Source organism: Dipodomys spectabilis, unplaced genomic scaffold (genome assembly GCF_019054845.1).
Source record: "Dipodomys spectabilis isolate Male_0828 unplaced genomic scaffold, ASM1905484v1 ptg000145l, whole genome shotgun sequence".
Taxonomy (NCBI): domain Eukaryota; kingdom Metazoa; phylum Chordata; class Mammalia; order Rodentia; family Heteromyidae; genus Dipodomys; species Dipodomys spectabilis.
Window position 1 is genome coordinate 3,942,176 of NW_024870822.1, and position 25,678 is coordinate 3,967,853.

At 41.2% G+C, this 25,678-nt stretch overlaps 1 protein-coding gene across 1 annotated transcript in view; it reads left to right on the top strand.

Moving 5' to 3' along the window:
* Pamr1 (peptidase domain containing associated with muscle regeneration 1) overlaps positions 1-22,501 on the top strand; it is an 82,723-nt gene extending 60,222 nt beyond the window's left edge. The window contains exons 7-11 of the mRNA XM_042691523.1: positions 13,565-13,777; positions 16,065-16,131; positions 19,331-19,563; positions 20,833-21,125; positions 21,442-22,501. Of these exons, the coding sequence (XP_042547457.1) occupies positions 13,565-13,777; positions 16,065-16,131; positions 19,331-19,563; positions 20,833-21,125; positions 21,442-21,978 (1,343 nt within the window). The 3' untranslated portion in view covers positions 21,979-22,501. The remainder of the gene's footprint in view (positions 1-13,564; positions 13,778-16,064; positions 16,132-19,330; positions 19,564-20,832; positions 21,126-21,441) is intronic.
* Positions 22,502-25,678: the final 3,177 nt, after the last annotated feature.

The following is a 25,678-nucleotide window of genomic DNA, read 5'->3' on the forward strand; positions in this document are numbered from 1 at the left end:
GGTTCCAGGAGATGACACTTTCATGGGGCATGATTATCGGTGAACCTTTGTAGCCAGGACCACTTGGAAGAGGGGTTCTTAGAACAGATACACGAGTAAGATTTTAAACACTACAGAGAAAGTTGCCCAAAGCAATCCATTATCTGATCATCTTCAATAGTCATTCATCTAACACATGATGGGATGTCTGTCTACTCTCTGGTGGTCATTTTGGAGTCATGGGCTTCAGGTCATCATTTTTTTTTGTTTGTATTTTTTATTGGCATAATATGGGGGAAAAGAAAAGAAGCAACCCAGTTTTAGGCTTCTGGATTGAGGATTATAGGATTTTCATAGAGGATAGTCCTGGAGATCCATAGTCATTATCATAGCACTTAGTAACACAGAGCCTTCAGATCCCAGTGGAGTCTGAGCTGGCAGATTGCTCACTGTGGTGCATTACCCAGGATTCCCATCTCTTTACCCTGCCTAAGATGGAAGTGAATCTCTGACATCCTTCTTCGTGTGTTCATATAGATGACATCCATTAGATTCAGATCCAAATAACTAAATCTGCCAACGAACACATTAGAAGTGACTTTTGTATAGTTACCAATCCTGTGTGTGTGTGTGTGTGTGTGTGTGAAATGATTTTTTTTTTAAATGTTCTTTTCATTTGGACCAATTCTTATTGCGTGAGCCTGAATCTACACAGGCCAAATGAAATCGTGTCATGAATTCTGCTAGGTTCTAGCAGAATTCTGTGGCCTCCTCACTAAAGCTGTTTCTTGCATGACAAGGTATGTCAAGTTGTCATGTAAGGGGCATGTTTTGCTAGTCAGATTCTTTTGGCATGAGCAGTCTTCCTCCCAAGTAAGGGCAAGGCAGGTGAGGCCTTGTGAGCTGTCCTCCTCAGCCTGACCACCTCCACAAAAATGGGATGGAATGCCTCACAGTGTGGAAGGGTCAAGTCCGTGCTGAGCCTACTCTGCACTCATCTGCCTACTTCTAGGCAGGACAGATAGATTTGGCATATGAAGTCATGAGGCACAATTTAATGCATGAGGCAGATTGTATTTGGGTCTTGGGTTAAGTGGTAGCCCATTAGAGCTGGGACATGCTATGTACCCACTGAGAACAGAGGAAACCGAGCTCAAAGCCCAGAGCAGTGAGAGAGAGCTAGCAGAATTAACTTCTGATAGAAATAAGCTTCTCTGCCATCACGGCCCTGAGATGAACTCCAGACCCTGGACAGAGGCACCAAAGCCAGTCAACAGAGGGTTCCTTTCCTATTCCTCCCTCAGTGTAGAAGAGGAAAGCTTCTTTGTAAAATCCAGTACATCTTGTTAACCTACTAAATGCAGTAATAGCCAACTATTTTCTCTGCTTCCTCCTTTTCATTTTCCTCCCTTCTCCTCCTTCTCTTCCTCCTCCTCTTCCTTGACAGGATCTTGATATGAAATCTACATTATCCTCAAACTCATGACCTTCCTGTGTTACTCTCCTGAGTCCTGGAATTCTAGGTGTACATACTGTGCCCAGCTTCTCTGTTCTTAATATAACCCAGGCTCTGTGCTTTGCATGGCATTATCTACTTAATTGAGCTCACATTCTCTTGTGGTGCTTTGACCATCTCTACTTCATAGTTTCATCCAGCCCTTTTCCAGTAACCATTAAGTACCAGGCACTAGGGAAATAAGGCAGGGCTGCACACTGTATATTTTGTTCCCTCCTTTTGGCAGAGCCACAGAACAATCCTGATCTTAGTTCTTTTCTAGTGCAGAGGAGAGAATCATACATGGTTCTGAGAAACAACTCTCTCTCATAAGGCCTTTGATAGTGGTATTGGTGGTAATGGTGACGAGAAGATACGTTATTGTTGTTTGGAGGCAGCGGATCACAATGTAGCCAGGATGATTTTGAACTTCCAGTCCTCCGGCCTCATCTTTCATAGTGCTGGGATTTCAAATATATGCCACCATGCCTGGTACTTGTTTATACCAGGTACTGTGGAATCTCCTGACTCCAACCTTCTCAGCAGCGCAGGACCCTCTTTGCAAGGTTATTCTTCTCATTCTTAGAACAATTGGGCTCAGGACATTTTCATAGTAACCATTTCTTTTCTTTGTTCTTTTATTTTATCCATCTTCTCTTCCCTGACTCTCTCCCAGTCCCTTCCTTTCAGTATCACCCATGAGTTGTATAGTTCACTTTCATCAGTGTCAGTGAGCTCCACGGCTACAGTTTTTCATCCTTTTCCCTCAAGTTCTGTATCCTCCCCCACCCTCCTGAAGATATACATGCAAATATACCCTACATAAAGAAAAGAAGACAGAATCACCAAAAAATAAAACTTTTAAAACGAAAAGAAAAAAGATCTCTTGTTTTCATCTCTTGAAGTTTCTATCTATCTGTAATTATTTTTATCCTATATTTCCAAAAATGTGACTCTGATTACCACCTGGGGACATATCTTCCAGGATTATTCCCAACCCTGGAGCTCACTCAGAGACTTTCTGAGAGCTGGGAAAACTCTAAGAAGACTTAGATTACTTTTCTTCTTGTAGGATGGCTACGTTTCTTACCCCTATGTAGGTTACCTATCAACTCTGTCAAGTGGGGATATGCCAGGCTGATCCTGAACAAGAAACAAAATGACCAGCACTTACTGAAAAATTGTCAAAGCTGACCTACCTCTTAGGCACAGGCAGGCAGTCTCAACTGTCTAATTAAATAGGCCATCCAAACACCGGAAAAGTAGTGCTCGAAAGACACAGTGTACCAGAGGCCCAAGACAATACTGATTAAGATCAAATAGCTAATTGTAAGCCTCAGCTTCCAAATTGCTGCTGGATGAATAAATAGCAGTGTGTGCAATCCAAGCATAATTTCACATGGATTGTGTCTCATTCACACCCACAGAGGGCTGGAAAACATCAGGGGGGCTGGATGCCATTGGTTGGAAAGGGATCAAAAGAGTTCAGTGGGGAATCACATCATCAGCTGTATCATTATTTCCTTATTGGCGAAGACCTTCATGGGACTAAATTAATATTTGATTTTATCCAGAAGCACCAAATTCAAATATAAGCTGAGGAGGAAAAAGTGGTCAGAGGCCATCTGATGGCTGTCTCTGGGCACTGGCTTCCGGTTAAGTCAGGTTTCCAGAATGAACAAAACCCCAGTGAGAAAGTTAATGCCTTCTCTAAACAGAACCAAAATCATGTCACAAGTTGTTTCCTTGATTTTGGTGATGGGTGATAATGAGTAGATACCAAGCATATACTAAGAATTAAGACTAACACCCATCCATTCACAGCCCTATTACCAGCTCACTTTGGGGTGAATGAACTTCGGTGACTTTGGTCCCATTTCCTTTGCTGTAATAATGCTCAGAAACTCTCGGTGCTGAAATCTAGCTCTTCCTAAAGAGGCAGAATGGTACCCGAATTACTTTTTTACTCAGCTGTGATTATCTGACTTTCCTAAATGTTCCATTATCATAAAACTTGCCAAAAGAAATGTATGTTTTTATGCATAGCTTTATACATCACAGTGAACCATTTCTGAAGTCAAAGCAAATGTAAGTAATAATCACTGAAATAATTTAGAAGCAGAACAAGAACAATAAAAAGGACAGGATGCAGATTTTTTTTTAAGTTAACTCATAGCTGGGCACTGGTAGCTCACACATGTAATCCTAGCTACTCAGGAGGCTGAGATCTGTAGATTGTGGTCTGAAGTTAGCCTAGACAGGAAGGTCTGTGAGACTCTTCAGTTAATCACCAAACAGCCAGAAGTGGAGCAGTGGCTCAAGTAGTAGAGCACTAGCTTTGAACAAAGAAAGCTCAGGGACAGTGTGTAGGCCCTGAGTTCAAGTCCCATGAATGACAACAAAAGAAAAAGGAAAGAAGGAAAAAAAGAAAGGAAGGAAGGAAAGAGTGAACCCAACTCCATCTGGAGATGCAAACATGGTTGATTTCATTCTAAGCCTACTCTTTCTTTATACCCAGCATTAGGGCTGGGATAGTGTACACTTAAGCTTTCTAAATTATAAAAGTGTTAATAATGGGGTAGGCAAGGTGACTCAGTGGTAGAGTGCTTGCCTTGCATGCATGAGGTGCTGGGTTCGATTCCTCAGCACCACATAAGCAGAAAAAGCTGGAAGTGGCGCTGTGGCTCAAGTGGTAGGGCACTAGCCTTGAGCTGAAGAGCTGAGGGACAGCACCCAGGCCCAGAGTTCAGGCCCCATGACCAACAGAAAAAAATGTTAATAAAGAATCTGTTGTCTTTGCAGGACTGGGATCTGCGCTTGGGTTTGGGGATTGTTGGGATGAGTAAGCAGGCCCACTCTGTGGGCTAGGCATGGCACATGGACCTCCTTTTAATGCATTCAATGTCATTGATTTGAGCAGAGGGCACAGGACAGAGGTAATTAGCATGTACTGACGGACCACTTTTCCTGAAGACATGGTCCTGACGTGTTCTCTCGTGTCTCCGCCATCAGACTTCCAGCCTAGTCATCCCAGCTATCTGACTCTTACTGTGCCAATCCGATAGGGGAGATAAAAATAGAACTTCATTTGCCTTACATCAACTTAGATCTGATTCCAATATCCAGGCTCATGAAAATTCAGTATATTAGTCATAGTTGGCGCCTCCTCCTTGCCCCAGGATTGTGAAAAACAGTCGTGGTTATAGCACCAAATTGTGACAGTCCTCTGATGGTAGATTGTAGATCTACACACCATTCAGCGTGAGGAATCCCATTGTTCAGGCAACCTGATCCCTTCTGGTAAAAGAGCTTGACTAGGGTAGGGTGGCCTAGCAGTGGAAAGGAAGCAGAAACCCACTCTTGCTGCCCAGGGGATCATCCTTTTACAGATCTCCTCACCATCCAGGAGTGCTGAAAGGCGGCAGGGCTCAAAGTCCAGGGCTAAAAGGCTGTTGCCTTTCTGGGATCCTATCCATCTCAGCAGGACCAGGATGGGAGGCGTTAGAACTCCTGCTGCCAGGGTGAGGAAAATAGCGGAGCTATCTTGGGCTTGTTTCTTTTGCAAAAGACCCCCAACTCCAGCATTTTTGGCCAAGTGGTTACTACAGAAAGCACTTCTAGGATCAGCCAGTAGGGGAGTTGAGAGAGCAAGGCAAGTAAGGGAAGAAATCAAGCAAGAGTATTTGCAACTAAACTCCCAGACTCAGGCTGATTGCACTGGGGTTCTAGGGAGTGCAAATTCCCTCTTTAAAAAAACAGGAATTGGGCTTTGATATCTCTACACCCATCAATCATTCATTATAAGCAACTCTGGGGTGGAATGTTGGTTGACAGACATCAAGGTATTTATCCGCTCACCATTTGTGTGAGCCCATGCCCAGGGCTGCCCTCTGAGAGTTTGTACTCCTCAGCAGCAAAGCATGCACAGAGAAGTTAAGCAATGGGTACTCTGGGCATGCAAAGGATAGAGGGGGGACTGGCTACAGGACAAAGCCATCAGGTGTGCCTCTTGGAAAGTAGAATCATAGTAAACCATACAGTAAATGATACAATTGCCCTTAGATAGAAAACAAGGAGCCTGGCACTAGTGGCTCACACCTGTAATCCTAGCTACTCAGGAGGCTGAGATCTGAAGATCACAGTTCAAAGCCAGCCCAAGCAGGAAAGTCCATGAGACTCTTATCTCCAATAAACCACTAGAAAACCAGAAGTGGCACTGTGGCTCAAAGTGGTAGAGTGCTCACCTTGAGCTAAAGAGCTGAGGGACAGCGCCCAGGCCCAGAATTCAAGCCCCATGACCGACCAAAAGAAACAAAAACAAAAACAAAAAACAAGGATAAATATTCTTTCAATGTACCTTCAGTGATGTTTTTGTTGTTGTTGTTCATGACAAAACACATAGTGCCATGCTAAACTCAGTATGATTACATCCCCAGGCAGAGTCCCCAAAGTAACATGGCAATGTGCTATTTGTTACTAATCATGGAATATTTTATTTAGCAAAAGCAAAAGCCTGATGGAGCTTCAGGGCAGAGATGCAGATGTTTTAAACTCTCATTGGGTTTTTTCCTGAAAATACACATTTCACTGAGAAGAAATGAAACATTTAAAGCTCTTGACAAATCAAACAGAAGAACCATGATTCTCTTCCATGGGGAGATGTAAAGGTTCATAAAGAAAAAAGAGCACATAGGAACAATAACAGAAAAGATTGCTTTCAAATGTAACCACAGGAATCAGCTCTGATGGGATGCAGATGGCCCTGTCCACCCACCAGGAATATGTCTTAACTAGGAGAGACAAAGGTGGATGGAGCAAGTTCTAGAATTCTCTTCAAAAGCATCCTAAGGGAGAATGCAACTTTGGAAAGTACCGAAAGTGAGAAAGAATAATGCCCAGTGGCTGTCTGATATAGGAAGGTAATTTTAAAGCTTTATTGTGCAAGATAGAACATATAAATGTGTCTATATACCATGGTTGGTACCATGAAATCTGAATGAACACCAATGATGGAAACTCATCAAAGATCAACATTACCAAAAGCCTAGAAAATGAAGAAGACTCTTGCATGATGCAAGAATTAAATAATAAGCTGTTGAGATTTTTCTCTTTAGGGTGTATTAAATTTGGGGAATTAACTATTAAATGCAGTTAAATCCTTTGTAAACCAAGGAAAGTAAGAGAAAGGGAAACCTTGTGTTATTTCAATTATTCCTCACACCAGCCCAGCCAGGTAGGTGTTGCTTTGTTTTATAGATGAGATAAACAAAGCTTGGGGAGTTGAATTCCCAGATCCTAGTACATTAAGTAGAAGAATGAATGATTTTAACTTTTTGGTCATTTCCCCATGAATAAATATTTACTGAGTACCTACCACGTGTGTGTTCTTGACACAGGAGAAAAAAAATAAAAGGATTATTTGAATGAATATTTATTCCATGTTAGCAAACATTGTTTTTCTACCAGAGTCTAGAAGCTATACTTATTTCGCGGAAAATTATATTATTGCCTGATTGTACAATAGATTAAGAGATTTGCATGGGCAGAGAAAAATAAAGGGCAAAAGACAGAATTCTAGGTTTAGATGCTTAACAGAAAGAGTCTTGGTGGATGAGAGAGGATCAAGTAATTCTGCTGCATGCTTAAGAAATAATAAAAATCAAACAAAAGGTAATGACAAAATAATAACAAAACAAAAGGTTACATCTTATGGTGCAAGACTTGAAAGAAACTGTAAAAACATAAATCTTAATATAATAAAAACAAAGCTGATGACTGTAATTATTTTAAAGTATGTTTTTCTAGATATCCCCACCCTGGCTACTTTAAATTATGTGAATTTCCTTATGTCTATGTAGCTCAGGCTTTTGTGAATCTGTAGGGTGACATCTTTCAGCAGTAGAAGAAAAAATACCAGCTGTTATTCTTAATACCTAGTTTCTGTTCCATCCTCTTCTCTCCTTCTGAGATGCTGATGAATATGTACTTATTACTCTTTCCCTGTATCTCTCCTACCTTTTACATTTTTCTGAGCATTTTCACAGTTTTGTCTCTTTGAACTCTATTCTGCAATTTTTCTTTGAAGCTGTTTTTCAGATTATTGATGTTCTTCAGCTGTATCAATTTGCTGCTAGACTCATCCACACAGAGATTTCCATTTGTCATTATTGTTTTCAGTTTTAAATGTTTCCTTTGGTTATTTCTCTAAGTTTTCAGTGTTACGCTGAAGCTCCCCATCTTATCTTTTATTTCCATGCGCATATTTAGCATAGATACTTTTGGGTAGTATCAGATTGATACATTGTCAGGTTGTTTACAAATCTATTTCAATTGTCTGTGTTTTTTTGGTGGTCAGCCATATAGTCGGTCTTCTATCTTGGCTGGAGCTGAATACCATACCCCGACACACTTTTATTTCTTATAGTTATAGAGGCTTTGAAGTCCAAAGTCAAGGTGCCAGAAGACTTGCCTGTTGAGGGTCTGCTTCCCAGTACATAGATGGCTCCCTTCTTGCTGTGTCCTCACATGGATGAAGGAGGGAGAAAAAAACAACAACTCTGGATTCCCATTTATAAGAACACTAATCTTATTCATGAGGGCTCCATCCATATGACTTAATCACATTGCAAAGACTATTTCCTAATGCCACAACATTAGAGGTTAGGGTTTCAACATAGAACTTTTGGGGAACATAAGCATTCAGTCTATTTTACATGTCATTGGTACCTAACTTAGAACTATATCACTTGATTCTATCCTGATCACATTTCATAAGCACTAACTTAAAACCAAGTAAAAGTTCTCCATTCTAAAATTTCATCAAGTTCACGCTGCACTGGTGATTTAATCATAGCTTTGGAGGGAGGGGTCAGAAATAGAGAAATACCATATGGAAAGTACATGTGTGACCTGATTTAAGAAATGTCAGATTATAATAATAAGAGTTGTGGAACGGTAGCACTATCTCTCAACCCTGGGTAGAGGTGTTTATATTTCAAATATTTTTTTCTTTACTTTCTTTTTAAGGAATTGAAAAATTATTCCAAAAAAGTCAATATGGGCCAACAAAAAGACAAGCAGAAAGATGACAGACTTAAACATACCAATACCATTAAATATAAATAGTCTAAACATCCAGATTAAAAAGCAGAGATTTTCAGAATGTAGACAGAGTAAGATCCAAGTAGCCTAGAAAAGATGTACTTTAAATACAAAGACAGAAATAGAGAAACACAAAGTGGAAATAACATGTTGATGCCAATCTCAAAGAATCTGGAATGGGTATATTATAGTCAAACAAAATAAATTTTAGAGAAAATGGTACTATGAAGATAATGAAATTATCATTGCATTATGAGTTCAATTCATCATAACAATTCCAATTGTGTATATACCTAAAGTGAGGCTTCAAAATATGTGAAGTAAAAGCTGATGAACTCAAATGAGAAATGGGAAAATCAACCATTACAGAATGAAATTTTATTACATCTGTAACTCAATAAGTGATGATTAAAAAAAAACCAAACTGACAAAATCAGGATGGAGACAGAAGAAGACTTGAACACACTATCAACAAACTTGCCACATTAGTTTTTTTTGGAGTCTCCTCAGTGGGAGAACCAAAGGACCTGCATTGTTCTAAATCTTTGCTCCCTTCAAGGGTTCAAGAGCTCCCCAAAGTTCTTGCAACTCAAACCCACACTATATATATGTATATGTGTGTATATATATATATATACACATATACATATGACCCTCCATGAAAACCCTGCACATGGCAAATCACATGTGGGAGTCCAGAACTTCCACACTATAGAGGTGCTTTGTTTCGAAGGGAGAAAAACTCAGCTCTCAGGCTTATCTGCTCAAACCATCAGTAGAAAGGATTTCTTATCTTCGGAGCCTGACATGGCTCAAGTATAGTTCATTTTTCTCTCAGTATGACAGGACTAATCTTAAATTTTATTGATTTTTTGTTATTTTTGTCATGAGCAAAGCTCAAAATGGATTTAAAAAATGACACTTGAATGACATAAACCATGGCCTTTGATAGGCCAACTGGCCATAGATGCTTATAGAGGTAGGCAGTGGTGGGGATTGTATGAGCCCTCAACTCCTGTTATCATTGCTGTGTGATAGTGTAGGCCCTCTGTTCGAGTTCTGAATTGTATTAGAAGTCAGTAATATATATTCTTATGTGAAACATCTCCATCTTTTTTTTTTTAATTTAATTTTATTTTATTTGAGAACATACTGTACAGAGGGGTTACAATTACATGGGCAGGATAATGCATACATTTCTTACCAAGCATTGCAGCCTCCTCCTTTGTTTACCCTTCACCTCCCTTCCCAGCCTCCCCCCTCCCCCCAATCATACCCCCCCCCCCACCGACATTGTAAAGCTGGTTTTGACATGACATTTTGTACTTCTCATTGTTGCAACAGGTCCACCTGAATCCTTAAACGACTTGTTTGTCCCCATCTCCTCCACATGTTATACTGACATCAAATATAGTGAAAGCGGGGGTTACACTGTGGGGGAGGGACATACAAAGCAACAAAGAAATAATCTTATAAATGCGTTAGAAACACATGCATGAAAGAAACAAAAACATTAAAATACATATTTGAGGGTTCGTTTTCCTAACATCACATTATCTGACTTTTTCCGCTTGACTCATACCTATACTAGATATTGCAAATAAGGGAAACCATGGGACCTATGTTTCTTTGGGCCTGGCTTACTTCACTTAATATAATTTTTTCCAAGCCTTTCCATTTCCTAACAAATGGGGAAATGTCATTCTTTCTGATGGAGGCATATTGGCATAAGAACAGACCTCAGGACCAATGGAATAGAATTGAAAACCCAGAAATGAACCTACAGACCTATAGCCATCTAATCTTCGATAAGGGAGCTAAAACAATAGAATGGAAGACAGACAGCCTCTTCAGTAAATGGTGCTGGCAAAACTGGTTAACTACATGTAGAAAACTAAAGCTAGATCCTTATATATCACCCTGCACCAGAATCAACTCCAAATGGATCAAAGACCTTGAACTCAAAGCAGACACTCTGAAAACATTACAGGATGGAATAGGAGAAACCCTAGGTCTCCTTGGCTCAGGCCGAAATTTTCTGAATAGAGACCCAGAAACACAACAAATCAAAGAAAGGTTGGACAAATGGGATTGCATAAGGTTGCAGAGCTTCTGCAGGGCAAATGACATAGCTAGCAAGATCAATAGAAAGCCCACGGATTGGGAGAAGATCTTTACTAGCCATACAACGGACAAGGGTCTCATATCTAAAATATACTTGGAACTCAAAAAATTAAACCACCCAACAACAAATCCTCAAAGAAACAACTGCCCAATAAGTAAGTGGGTGAAAGACTTAAAGAGAAGCTTCTCTGAAGAAGAAAGAAGGATGGCCAATAGATACATGAAGAAATGTTCAACATCCCTAGCCATAAAAGAAATGCAAATCAAAACAACATTGAGATATCACCTCACTCCAGTTAGAACAGCAAAAATCAAGAACTCTAACAACAACAGATGCTGGAGGGGATGTGGACAGAAAGGAACCTTACTTCATTGTTGGTGGGAATGTAAACTTGTTCAACCACTTTGGAAAGCAGTATGGAGGTTCCTCAAAAGACTTCACATAGAACTCCCCTACGACCCAGCAATCCCACTTTTGGGCATTTACCCTAATGTTTACAAAAAAGACCACACTAAAGCTACCAGCACAACTATGTTTATTGCAGCATTATTTACCATAGCTAAGATATGGAACCAACCCAGATGCCCCTCAGTAGATGAATGGATCAAGAAAATGTGGTATATATACACAATGGAATTTTTTTTTTTTTTGACCATGGGGTTTGAACTCTGGGCCTGGGCACTTGTCCCTCAGCTCTTCAGATCAAGGCGAGCACTCTACCACTTGAGCCACAGCACCACTTCCGATTTTCTGGTGTTTTATTGGACATAAGAGTATCATGGACTTTCCTGCCTGGGCTGGCTTTGAGCAGTGATCCTCAGATCTCAGCCTCCTGAGTAGCTAGGATTCCAGGCATGAGCCACTGGCGCCAAGATGACATCCCCATTTGTATGTTGGCTACTAATTGTGTTTTTTAAGTGGGTGGAGATGGGAGAGAATGAGGGAACAGATGACACTATGCAAAAGGAAATGTACTTATTACCTGATGTATGTAAATGTAATCCTATTGCATATCACCTCTAAAACATCAATAAATTAGAAAAAAATCAAAACCTTGCAGGTTGACTAAACCGTGATTTTGATTACAGTCTCTGGGTCTCAGTGGTGATCTTCTGGGCTCTATGTTCAGAAATGATTGAGTCAGTTGTCACAGAATACAGCTCCATTATGGAAGCAACTTGCCCTGCTTTCTCTGCTCTTCTTCTCACATCCTGGAGTCATCCTTGAAAATATAGCACTGAGGTTTTCTGAGTCCACTCAAAGCATCAAAATAGGCATTGCCTTCCTCATACCATCTCAGTATTTTTAAGCAGCTTGCTCAGTGAAGTCTGATTTTTTTTAACACTTAAAAATAGAACTTTTGGATTCACCTCGTCTCCCCCTCCTACCCCCATCTCCAGGGAATTGCTCCTATTTCCTGTCCCTAAAGCACATAGGGAATGATTGATCTTCTGCACCTTGGTCTATTGGCAGCCTGGGAGAAGAAGCCATGCGGTAGGGTATAGAAACCTTGCCGCATAACACAGGGAAGAGTTTAGTTTAAATTCTGAAACAGTTGAGAAGTATTATCTGAATGGAGATTCTTTTTTCTTGCCTAGAGGCAGGCACATAGATTACCTGTGATATACTTGAGACACTTACAAGAAGAAAAGGATGTCAAATACATAATTGTGTTCAATGAGAAATGTTTTATAGGGATGAGGTTGTATCTTAGAAGAAATGATGAAAAACAGCCCAGGGAGGCTGTCAAAGGACCCAGTTACTGATTGGTACCTAAATTCAGTAATTAAAGGTTGAATTCTTATGGTGGCATAATATATTTGAGAAAAACATGTTACCTGACAGAATATTTCCAGACTATCCAAAATCCTGTTCCATGATCAGAACAGCTGGTGATACATTTCTACTTTAAGTAGCTTGTTCAACAGGAGCTAAAAAATAGAATACCTTTGAAATGAATATTAAGTATACAGATGGAAAGTTATATTTGGGGACTAGGAGAACTTTGTTATATCTCTCCCTTGTATTATCCTCTAGTTGTTTTTTGTTTATTGATTTTTTTTAAGTACTGGGGTTTGAAATCAGGGCCTTGGGCTCACTCAACTTATATGGTTGACTGGTGTTCTAACCCTTGAGACTCCTTGAGCAATGCCCCCAGTCCAGCTTTCTGCTGGTTACTTTTGAAGATAGAGTCCTGTGGGCTTTTCTGCCTGGGCTGGCTTTGATTCTCCAGGCCTCAGCCTCCTAGCATGAAGCACTGGTGCCTAGTTCCTCTAGTTTTTTTTTTGTTTTGTTTTGTTTTGAAACTAAAGCATCAGCACACTTTATTGTTGTGTTCTGGATATGAAATGTAAAATCAGAATTCATTTTATATATTCATTCTTGTTCCTATTCAGTTCAACTTTCAGGATAACAAGATAAACAGAATAGTTTAATTTAGTTCTCTAAGTATTAAGAAACCAAGGGGATATTATAACAACTCTCCAAAACACTAACCCTTGAATATTGATACTAAAACCCACATGAAGTATTTATTTTGTCCAGGCTTGCTAAGCTTCCACAGTTTGAGAGAAGAAATTAATACGCTCATATGAGAGGCAGATTTAGTGTCAAATTTACTTATATTTAGAATGAAAGCATTCTCAATGTGTAAGAGTAAATCATTAAAACAAAGGAAAGACATGCCCAACACATGCATTTTCTATTATGAGATTTCTCTTGGTAATTCTTCTAGGTGCCACCGTTCACAGTCTGTCTCACTGCATTTTCAATTCAATAAAATGTGAAAAGATTCTCTTCTAAAATTGGATAACTGAAACCCCAACAGTTCTTCTTTATCTTTTTTTTTCCTTTTTCACTTTTAGTTCTTGAAGAAAGAAACTGCTCAGACCTTGGGGGTCCAGTCAACGGATACAAGAAAATAACAGGAGGCCCCGGGCTTCTAAATGGGCGTAATGCCAAGATTGGCACTGTTGTGTCCTTCTTTTGTAACAACTCCTATGTTCTTAGTGGCGATGAGAAAAGGACCTGTCAGCAGAATGGACAGTGGTCAGGGAAACAGCCCATCTGCATAAAAGGTAATTTGTGGATGCTTCTGGCTTCTCTAGACACAGATGGAATCACCATCCTTTTTGATTACTCTCATGCATGCTCTAAAGCCCTTGGAAAAAAAGATGCTTCTCTTGCTTAAGTTGTCCTGGGAACCCTATGTAACTCTTAGGTTGGAAACCATCCCTAAAATTGTTTGCTTCTTCTTTTTTTTCTGGATGTCAGGAGAACTTGTTTAAGCTAATCACAACATCTTGAAGTGACCAAGAGTGGGACAGAGCCGGGCACTGGTGGCTCACACCTGTAATCCTATCTACTCAGGAGGCTGAGATCTGAGGATCACAGTTCAAAGCCAGTCCAGGCAGGAAAGTCTATGAGGCGCTAATCTCCAATTAACCACCAGAAAACTGGAAGTGGCCCTTTGGCTAAAAGTGGTAGAGTGCCAGCCTTGAGCAAAAAAAGCTCAGGGAAAGCATTGCAGAGCCCTGAGTTCAAGCCCCACGACTGAAAAAAAAAAGAATGATCTAGTTATTAGAACAGTGTGGAAAAGATGACAGGCCTGAGTTTTATATATGCAAACCCAAGGGCAGAATTTATAAGCCTTTATTTAGCTATACTTATCTAGTCTCATGCAATATTAAGATCATGTGAGAAATAAAATTAAGAGAAATAAAAGAAATAAAGATACATGATATCTTTGTGGGGAGAGGCTAGCAATGTTAAGAGGCCTAAAAATTAAGTTAAACACTGGTGGCTCATGTCTGTCATCCTAGCTACTCAAGAGATTGAGGCCTGTAATCTAGTTTCTGAGAAGATTGAGATCATGGTTTGAAACTAGTGAAGGAAAGTCCATAACACTCCATCTCAATTTGTTAGCAAAGAGCTGGGCTGGAGGCATAGTTCAAGAGATAAAGCACCAGCCAGGAACATACAAACCAAGAAAGCATGAATCTTGTGTTTAAGCCCTGGTATCAGTGCATGCACACACACAGATTGTTTTTAGACATACAGATGTCTAAAGCATGTCTAGAGATCTGTATGTCTAAAAACAAATACAATAAACAGTCCAACATTTAACCAAACAAGTAGCTCAGGGAAAGGAGATAGCATTTCTGAAATAGAGATCATTGTATGAAGTAAGTAGGTTTGAGGTTAGTCTGGAAAACTAGAAAGGATTTAAAGATGTGAAAAAGGATTTGGTATGGTATTCCAGATTGAAGACTGAGGAAAAGAAAAGAGATGTAGGCGGAAGTGAAAGACTCGTGCAGTAAGCTGCAGGTGAGAAAAGCTAGGAAGCAAATTTAAAAACGTAGATTGGAATCAGAAGAGTGAAATTCTGTTTAAGGAAGTTGTATACCTCCCTATGGCAGTGGGGTTGAATAGTTTCCTACTGAATTAATTACTGGCAAATAGCTTCAGGTTAACAGTTCCTGTATCGGGGATCAGGTCACAATGATGTGGCTGTTTACTGGGAAGAAAATCAGGTTCTTGTCCTAGATTATCCAGATAATTGCCTTTACCCTCTACTTTCTCTTCTGGTTGTTTGTCAACAACCTGAATCATGGGAAAAGGAATGAAAGAGAATAAAGAAAGAAATGAAAGGGATAAATCACTTTAGACTTTAGCCAGAAGCGACTTTCATCTCCACCAGCACAGAGGCTGATTTTTTTTTTTTTTATTTCATTAAGTATGGGAACAGTGTTACATATGTCCTTGGAGATTTTTGTCAACTGTTCTCTTACAAATTAATACAACCAAAGTACTCTAAGTTGCTAATTAGACAAATACTGGCTGCTTAATTGGGAAAGTGAAATGGGGAAGGATCCCTTTTCACTTGTGAATAGAAAAAGAGAGACTTTAATGAAATTAAACTGGGCTTCGTATTGTCCTTCATCATGGTTAAAGGACCTTCATCAGGATGAAAGGATAATAGAGACTTGAGATTTATCTGTGATCGATACTCCTGTCTGGTTTGCCATGAGGAACCATCTAAATCCCTAAGTGACCTATATTTCAGAATCTTCCTTTTGAATCTTATTCTATTGTGACCAACTTCACTAATATTATTCCCAGACACAGATGCTCCTAATCTGTTAACAGACACCATTCCACCTTTGTGGAGCTGCCTTTCAGAATTGTCTTCAAAACGTTCTGTGCATATAGTAGGGGTCAGGGCATCTGCTCTTTTGCTAAGTGAACTGTTCATGTTTGGTTGCCATGTCTTACCTTTGAGACTGAGTAATAAGCACCTGGCCTCTAGAAATGGAAGCTCAGAGGTGAGGGTTTTGATTTGTTTGTTTGGTTTTTCTTTTGTAGCCTGTCGAGAACCAAAGATCTCAGACCTGGTGAGGAGGAAAGTTCTTCCGATGCAAGTTCAGTCAAGGTGAGACAGAAATACCTGACCTCTGTTTCAAAGGATAATCAGTATTTCCTCTCCCTTTCTCTGCTTGTGTTTGGCCAACGACAGTCTGGGGTTTCTTAGGGACATTTAGTGCTAACTGGTCATGAAAGAAAGGAACTTGTTAGATGGAAGCTTATTAGCCAGCTGCCTTTGGCTGAGAGGTAGCAACTCTTGGAAGACATACAAGTTTTATTGGATCGTGGGAAAGTAGATGGTTGGTAAGAAGCAAGACTTTCTGATAGTCTTTGAGGAACTGGATTTCTAATACTTGAGTCTTCCTGAAATTATTATATATTTCTTATGACAGCTTCTAGGAGCTGGCCCTCCTACTGAATCCAGCAGCTTATAGTTTAGGAAGATGGTTTTGTAACTAGATGAGGCAGGCCAGTGGAGCCCAGGCACTCAAGATAAATGACCAGAAGTGATGACAGGTTATGGTAGTCCTTAGGAATGCCCGCGTTTCCTCCCGGGATGACAGTGGTGGTGACTCTTTAGTGGAGAAAGAGGAAGCTTATTTTTACTCAAACCTTTTACATTCTTTTCTTCATTCTTGCTATACCAGTTGCCTGGGACTCCTGGGTTTTCTTGTATCACTTCAAGCATAATTCTGCTTTGGAAACTTTATATTTGTGGCTCTTTCTGTGGACATTATAGGGAATTAATAACTCCATTCCTCTAGCTCTCTTCTCATTTCTTTCCTGACAGATACCTTCTATGACTTGTTTAGCAAGAAAATGCCAAGCTGACTCCATTTGCCTATGTATTCTGGCCTTTCTCATGCTTCTCTTTCCACCTTAGCATTTCTCTCCCCCTGTTTTCTCTTTCTGTCTGTGTGTGCATGTGTGTGTGTATTTCCCTCTTCTTCTCTGTCTCTGTGTCTATCCCTGTCTCTCTTTCTCCTTTTCTCCATGTCTTTCTCTTTGGCTCTGCTTGTTTGCTTCTCTGTCCATATCCCTCTGTGTGTCTTTATCTCTCTCCTTCTTTCTCTCTCTCTCTCTCTCTCTCTCACACACACACACACACACACACACACACCCCTACACAGAAAGACACACATGCATACACACAGTGGGTATTTCTCTGTTCACTTTGGATCTTCCCACCCCCAAATATAAAAGCTACAAATACAAGAACACTGTCTACTTTGCTCAGGCTGACATTTTAGTGGCTGAAGCAGAGCCTACCACATAGAAGACATTCAAAAAAGACTTACTGAATGAATGAGTTGACAAAGGTTCAAGGTCTGCTATTGCTTCTCTTTAGTCCTGGATATTTTTAAGCAAGCTGCTGGACTTGCTGAGCCCTAGTTTCTCCTTTTGAAAAGCTAGGGTAATTTTAATAGTCTCAGAGATTTTTGCAAAGATTATTTGCAACACTGATAGCTAACCCATATTACATATGTCTAATGAGCCAGTTGCTTTTCTATGTATGTGCATTTGTTTATTAAATCCTCACTGTAACCTTTGAGATGAGTGTTATAATTATTGCCTTTTTATTTTCATCTTACTACATATGGGAAAACTGAGGCTCAAAGAATTTAAACAACTCGCTCAACATTGCAAGAAGAAAGTGGGAAACCAGGAAATGATTCTATTATCCAGCTTTAGAGGCTGCTTGGTCCTTATGCATTAGACATCAAGCCTTAAATGAAAGTCTTAGCCAAGCACCTTGTACATAGACTCACTTAGCAGTTGGAGTAGCTATTGTTAGAAATACTAGTAGTGAATCCCAGAGGTCACGCTTGGCCTGGAAGCCTCCCATTGAAGGATATCCATCCACTTCTCACTTCGCCTCAGACTCTGGTCCATTTTTGTCTTCCTCTTTTCATGCAAGCAAACATTATTGATAGACTACAGATTCCCCTTTGACTTCCTGTCTTTGTGGTTTCCCTAAGCTGTACTTTCCACCAAGTAGACTCTACCTATTCTTCCCAAGGACACCTCTCCATTGCTTTTCCTTAGTTTGATGATGTCTTGTAAAGGAATCCTGAGCTATTGAGGAAGAATTCAGGCCTTCCTTTGGTTAAGGCAATTTTAGTGAAAGGCTACTTGGCCACGTGTCAGGCATCTCAAGTAAATGAGAAAACAAGCCTAAAACTTGGTTTGAAGCATATTTCTGGAAAACCAGATGCTAAATGGGGATATGCCTATCTCTAGTAGCCAGCTTCAATGGGACAGCCTCCAATGACAGTGCTGGCCACACAGTGGCCAAGAGATAGTCTTATTTGCAAATTCCAAAGCTCCCAGAATTGTAAACCTGCATATAAACATGCCAAGGGAAATCAATATGGATGGAATATTTGCTCTGAGCCAAGTATGGTTGAGATATAGGAAATAAATTTCTTACAACAATACCAAGCTGGTATTAGGGAGAGCAGGGGGAAAATTGTGCCTGCAAAACACATTCTGGATGGGGAGCATTTTTTTCCCTGTGTTCCTCTGATCATCTGTGCACCCTACTGGGCTCCCTTTCTCTATTTATTAAACAGGGAGGAAGACATCAGCTGGCAGCCATTATATGCTCTAAGAAAATAGACATGTGTACCCCTCTCAAAAGAACCCCTGAAAGTAGTCTCTGGGGGTTTCAACTTTAGGGCTCATTTGATACACCCTCCCACATTTACATACAACACTTCATATTTCTCCCAATCAGTGGGCTCAGAGAGAAAGTTCTATTCTCTGAGGTGAACTAATTACATCTGCTAATTGCTAAATCAAGCTACTGTATCAACACAGTTTAGTTCAAGTCAATTCTAATATTGCCCATTATGATAATGTTTGGAGGGGGAAAATGTGTCTGTTTTTTTCCCACTTAAATTAACTTGCATTTGCTGTTTAATTTTGCAATTAAATTTCTCTCACTCACTCACTGTGTGTGTGTGTGTGTGTGTGTGTGTGTGTGTGTGTGTGTGTGTGCAAAGCATATGTGTGGAGAGTTGTTATTATGTCAGATACAATTCAGTTAGAACCCTAGGGGTTAAAAAGCTGCCAAAGATGGGAGTGGAGGAATAAAAAGTTTGATGTGTGAAGGTATGGCTCAGTGGTACAGGTGAAGTGTGTTTGGAGACACACAGAGAAGGAGGTAGGCATTTTTCTCTTCTATAACCAAGTGTCTACATGGGGATTAGTAAGGCTAAAGCCTCTTGCCCTGTTTTTCTTTGGGCCCTTGTGCCCTGACCCAGGGCAACACCATTACATCAGCTATACTCATCAGCCTTCAGCAAGCAGAAACTGCAGGATGCTGCTACCAAGAAGCCGGCCCTTCCCTTTGGAGACCTGCCCGCTGGGTACCAGCATCTACACACACAGCTGCAGTATGAGTGCATCTCTCCCTTCTACCGTCGCCTGGGCAGCAGCCGGAGGACATGCTTGCGGACTGGGAAGTGGAGTGGGCGGGCTCCATCTTGCATCCCAAGTGAGTCAGGATCTTTGAGCTACAGCATCTTCTGTTTTCCAAGGCTGTCTGTAAGAATCCATTCATCCTATTGAAGACTTTTGGGGAAATTCTCTTTGTCCAAAGGAATGGTCTTCCACTGCTTTCCTTAGCTTGATCTGACATTCCACAGGAAAAGCTTCTTTCACATGGCTTAAACTTACTATCCAGGAGAAACAGACTTATCAAATTCAATAGACAAGGTTGGGTGGAGTGGCTCATGACTGTAATCCTAGCGAGTAAAAAGGCAGAGATCAGGAGGATGGTAGTTGAAGGCCAGTTTAGGCAAAACGTTAATTAATATGTTGGGTGTTATAGTTCATATCTGTGCTACCAGCTTCACAGGAAGCCATAGGTAAGAGGATTGCAGTCAGAGACCACCCCTGGCCAAAATCCAAGACCTTTCCTGAAAAATAACTAAAGATAGGCAGGTCATGGCTCAAGCGGTAGAACAGCTGTCCAGCAAACATGAAGTCCTGAGTTCAAATCCTAGTACTATAAAAAAAATCTCAATGATATAATTTCTTGTGGATAATTCTGATATATTTACTAGGAGAAAAACGAGACAGCAGTAAACACCAGGTGGGAAGGGTTAAAAGGTGCCAGATGCCTCTAGCCATGTCTTCTTGGCTGATTTGTCTGTTGGTAAACTTGTCTCAACACCATTTTCACACTCATTATGCCATAATGTAAATTATACTGTTGTTATTACGTAAATAAGATAGTAATTATTTCATATGGCTATGATGATGATGATTCAGATGATACCTAGCTGTTTCTGGAATAGGGGATTGCATGTATCCAGCCATCCTCTATGTGAAAGAACAATACAGTTTCTTCACTGTGGCCATGTTTATGATGACAGTCCTGGTATTTTGAATGTTTATATACAACATCTTTTTGGTCTTCTCAACAACCCTATGAAGCCATTGTTATTACCCTACCCATTTTACAGGCAAGAAAACTGAGTTTGTAAAAGTTTAGGAAACTTGTCCAAAGTACCATTTGTAGTCCATTCTTTGATTCATACACATTTTATTTGACTTCAAAGCTTTCAATTTTAACTGGACTCTTCAGTCAACCATGTCCACTGTGGTTGAACAATAGTTAAAGGGAGGAGAAAACGAAGTTCAATGGCTTCATGGGATCATGCCTGCCCTTTAGATTTGTGCTGTCCTGTTTAGTACTCCCATCCCCTGGTGGATGAGAAAAGTCTGAGTTTGTCATACTGAACCAGTGCCTTTTCCATAGTCTGTGGGAAAATTGAGAACATCACTTCTCCAAAGATCCAAGGGACCCGTTGGCCATGGCAAGCAGCCATCTACAGGAGGACGAGCGGGGAGCCTGATGGGGGCCTGCACAAGGGCGCGTGGTTCCTGGTCTGCAGTGGTGCCCTAGTGAATGAGCGCACCGTGGTGGTGGCGGCCCATTGTGTTACTGACCTGGGGAAGGTGTCCATCATCAAGACGGCGGACCTGAAAGTTGTTCTTGGAAAATTCTACCGGGATGATGACCGGGATGAGAAGACCATCCAGAACTTACGGGTGAGAAGGGGCTCACCTTGGGAGTGGGGGCTCTGGCTAAACCAGCTGTATGTTTGCAATAGCCTACACTGCCTGCCATGTCACTTAGGCTTGTCTGCAGTCACCCCCTGTTTTTAAATACCACCTGCCAGGCCCTGCCAGGTACTTCAGTCTGCAACCCTCCTAATAGAACAATTGCTTTCTACTAGTCTTTGAGCTAAGTATTGCAGCTGTCACTTAGACCATTTGTCCCAATGATTTATCTCCAAAGCTTGGCTATTCTTGTCTTCCATGGAGCTGGCTGTTCACCATGGCTACCCATTCCTTGCATTTATAGGTTGCTGCTATCATTCTGCATCCCAACTATGACCCCATCCTTCTCGATGCTGACATTGCTATCCTGAAGCTCCTAGACAAGGCCCGCATTAGCACCCGCGTTCAGCCTGTCTGCCTCGCTGCCACTCGGGACCTCAGCATCTCCTTCCAGGAATCCCACATCACTGTGGCTGGCTGGAATATTCTAGCAGATGTAAGGAGTCCTGGATTCAAGAATGACACACTGCGCTTGGGGATGGTCCGAGTAGTGGACTCACTGCTGTGTGAGGAACAGCATGAAGACCATGGCATCCCAGTGAGTGTCACCGATAACATGTTCTGTGCCATCCAGGACCCCAGTGCACCTTCGGACATCTGTACTGCAGAGACAGGAGGTATTGCAGCGATGTCTTTCCCAGGGCGAGCATCCCCAGAGCCGCGTTGGCATCTGGTAGGCCTGGTCAGCTGGAGCTATGACAAAACATGCAATCATCACCTCTCCACAGCCTTCACCAAAGTGCTGCCTTTTAAAGACTGGGTTGAGAGAAACATGAAATGAACCAGCTTCAGGGTCATGGAGAAGCTTTTCTGTGTGTGCTGCACTATGCAGTGTAGACCCGAGGTGTGATTTTTGCCCGTGAACTTAGATCTATCAGGGCTTCTGATTTCAGACACATAGCTCAATGGAGGGAAGAAAAGCTTGGTTTCTGGCTGGTCACCTCCTTTCTGACTGCTTGGAAACCATTTGAAAGATGCCAGGACTAGCTAGAGCAGAGTTTCTCCGAAGAAGAAACAAAAATCTGAATAGAAACAAACAAACAAACAAACAAACATTCCATTCAATTGACCTGGTGGCCTTCCTTACTTTTCAGTGAAGCCAATGGCATGGGCACTTGTCGTGGAGAGAGTGGACCTGGGGTGGTCTGTGCTAAGCCAGGCCTCTTGTAAAACTTCAGCCAAATCCAGTTCCAAAGAGTCTCTTGTGAAGTCGCAGGTAGCCTGACTGTGGCACATTCACCATAGTCTAATCTGATTCTTTGCTTTTCCTATCTCTGTAAATATCTTAATAAAACAAGGGTTGGACTCTGACCGACAAAACACATGTGAGATTCTCTCATTCCTGTTGGCAGTTTCCCTGACCTAGGTGAGCTGGGCCAGTGGCTTGGTGACAGCCTTTTAACACAGAGCCAAGGACTGTGATTCCTCAACATGGAAATGCTGTTTGTGTTTTGGAACATGGTAGGTCATAGGCTGATGGAATAGAGAGTATGGTGCCCTCAGATAAGACACAGACCAAAAATAAACCAGGGTTAGCTGATTTCTATTCCCCCTGCGCACCTTGGTTATGTTTCTATAGCAATTTAAATTGGAATCGCACATTTACTTACACCAGGGTTAAATATACCAAGTACCTTTAGCATCACAGTTTCCTCTAACTTATGGTTGTTGCCTCTGAAGCCCCAGTCCCATCGGCTAATGAAGTAAAAAAAAAAAACATGAATACCTATGTGATCTTTTCAGTAATATTCTCTTTGAAGGGATGATTTAAATCTGTTATCTTTTTTCTTCTCTCCTTGCCAGAACTCTCTTCTCCAGGGAGGTATCTTGGAGTGCTGGGACCATAGCTCTCCCTGGTTTCAGCTCAGTGACCTGTAATGGTTGTCAATTGTTGAGCAAAACTTACCCAACATTGAGTGGCTTAAAACAAAGCAGGTCAACTGTTTCACAGTTTGGGTGCATTGGGAATTGAAGAGAAGCGTAGTCTGAGATTCTTGTTAGCTGAAGCGTTGACTGAGGCTGGAGATTTGAGACTACAAATACTCAAATTCCTGTTTCCCCTCATCTTTTCTCAGTCATCTAAGGCAAATTACTTAGCTTCTTGTGTTCAATTGCCATAATACAGTGATAAAAGATTTAAAATATTTTTTGAGGTAGTTCCAACAGTTGAGACACAATATAAAGCAGTGAACCTGTGTATGGTATGAGGACGTACACTTTAAACATCTCTCTATATCTCCCCTGTGGTAAATGTTGGTGGCCAGCCTGTGGTGCTATTGAGAAGTGGTGAAATTTTTAGGGGGCGGGGCCTAGAGGAAGGAAGTTAGGTCACTGGGGGTATGGCCTTAACAGAAATATTGGGACCTGAATCTTTCCTTTTCCTTCCTTCCTTCCTTCCTTCCTTCCTTCCTTCCTTCCTTCCTTCCTTCCTTCCTTCCTTCCTTTCTTCTTGGTTTCCATGCTGTCACAAGGTGAGTGGTTTTCTCTGTCATGTACTCTTACCAATAGGTACTGTGTCACTATAGGTCCAAAGCATAAGAACAAAATGACCATGGGCTAAAAAATCTTTCATTTTTATAAGTTTCTCAAGTATTTTGTCATAGCAATGGAAAGCTAACCCACTTGTTATACAGTGAGGTACACATAGTACCTCACAAAGCCTGGGCTATCTAGCTGGACATGGTACTGCAAAGCCTCCACATTTGCATTAGAGAGCACTCTGCACTGCCTGACTATTCTGATTTCCTCGGTTTTCCTCCTCTATCTTCATGTTCCCTTCTTTCTTGGTATCTTCTTCACTACAAAGTGTCCTTTCTCCTTCTTGCTTCACCACTCAGATCCAGTACACACACACACAAACACACACACAATTTCAGTTATGACTCTAGACCTCTTGGGAACGTACTATGTCTTTAAATCCTGAGAACATTACTAAAGAGCATTGTAGCCATTTGTTAGCATCCTTAGATTAAATCTTCATTTCTTTGTCTTATTCTCATAGTCTGGAGTACTCTATCACACTGACTGAAAATAGGCTGTTGTAGGAATGTTCTGCATCTCTGCATAAGGACCCTTGCATCCTAGGACAAGCCTCCAGGGATGAGAGATATCCTTGTTCCTCAATCAGTTGGAGGCTCTTTAGAAAATCAGAACACTTAAGATACACATAGAGTAAGGAAGTCTAATGACCACACAATACTGTGGGCACTGAGGGAGAAGGCTGTGCAAGGCTGTTCCCTTTGCTCTGGGTATTGGGGATATGTCAATCATGCCAGTAATTGGAAGGAAACCTAGATGTACAGCTGACAGAACAAGGACAAATTGGGTCCATTGAAAACAAATGGAATCCCCTGCTTGTTTCTTGATTCCCCAGTCTCCATGATATAGGTGACCTGCAGGAGAAGCATGTGCCTGTGTAGGCACCTGGTCCAAGATTCAAAGAAACCCAGAAGAGGATTTCCAATAAGTATGGAAGGAGCTATAGGCCTGGGTGCTGTCCTCCAGCAAGGTGATCTGGTAGACCAGTGGCATTGTGAATGAATGGCCTGTGTCTGATGTATTCCATTCAACTTTCCTGTGGCTTCACTCTCCTTTCCAAATCTCATGTGAGTTTCTCTTCTGCCCACTTTAAGCCAGCACCATGCATGGGATGGACCTCTTCAACTCATTTTCAGGTTCCCAGAGTTGACATGAAACAAAACCATCCCATGTTATGGAATATCAGTGCTGGAAAAGTGTCACTTGAGGATGCCAGCCGTGAGAAGAAGGGAAAAAAGGCTTCTGCTTCATCCACAATGGTTTTGGTCCTGTTTTCTTTTGCAATGACTGTTCCATTTTCTTTAAATCTACATCTGTAGCCTCTGACTTCCAACATTCTATTAGCTAGGCTTTGATGCCCAGGCTTGACAGGGCATCCCCAGCTGGCCTGTGATGTATTCTTGAAGATAAATGTTTGTGCCAGAATGCCAGTATCATTCAGTGGCATTCTGTGACTGTGATAGTTCAAGATACAAACAAGACTACTTCATATCTCGTGTAACAACAGAAAGATGCCATGTGAGTATATAAACTCCAGAAATATATCAAACATTGTCCTTCTCTGGCTTATATAAGTGCCTATTGCTTTTCTGCCATGCAGAACTGTAGTCTAGAGCTAGTCTTTCTCCCTCTTAGATAAGATGCATTAATCTGGTATAGAAGTACCCTCTCTTTCTGACAGCATCCTATCCTAAACAAAGACTTTCCTTTCTCCAAACCTCCCCCTAAGTCACTTAGAAGCTCAACTCTATAACCTCTTTCTAACACTCCTTCAACACTCTCTGATGTGCCTCCTGGCTCATTGCAAGAAGGAAATCCAACTGTTTGACTGCACATACGTTTCTAGTGGTCTTTGGCTTCAGGGCATCTTTTCTTCTTTAGGATCCTATGAATACTTTGGGTGAAATCCTTGGATCCCTAGGGCTTGGATAAGTTTATCTTTT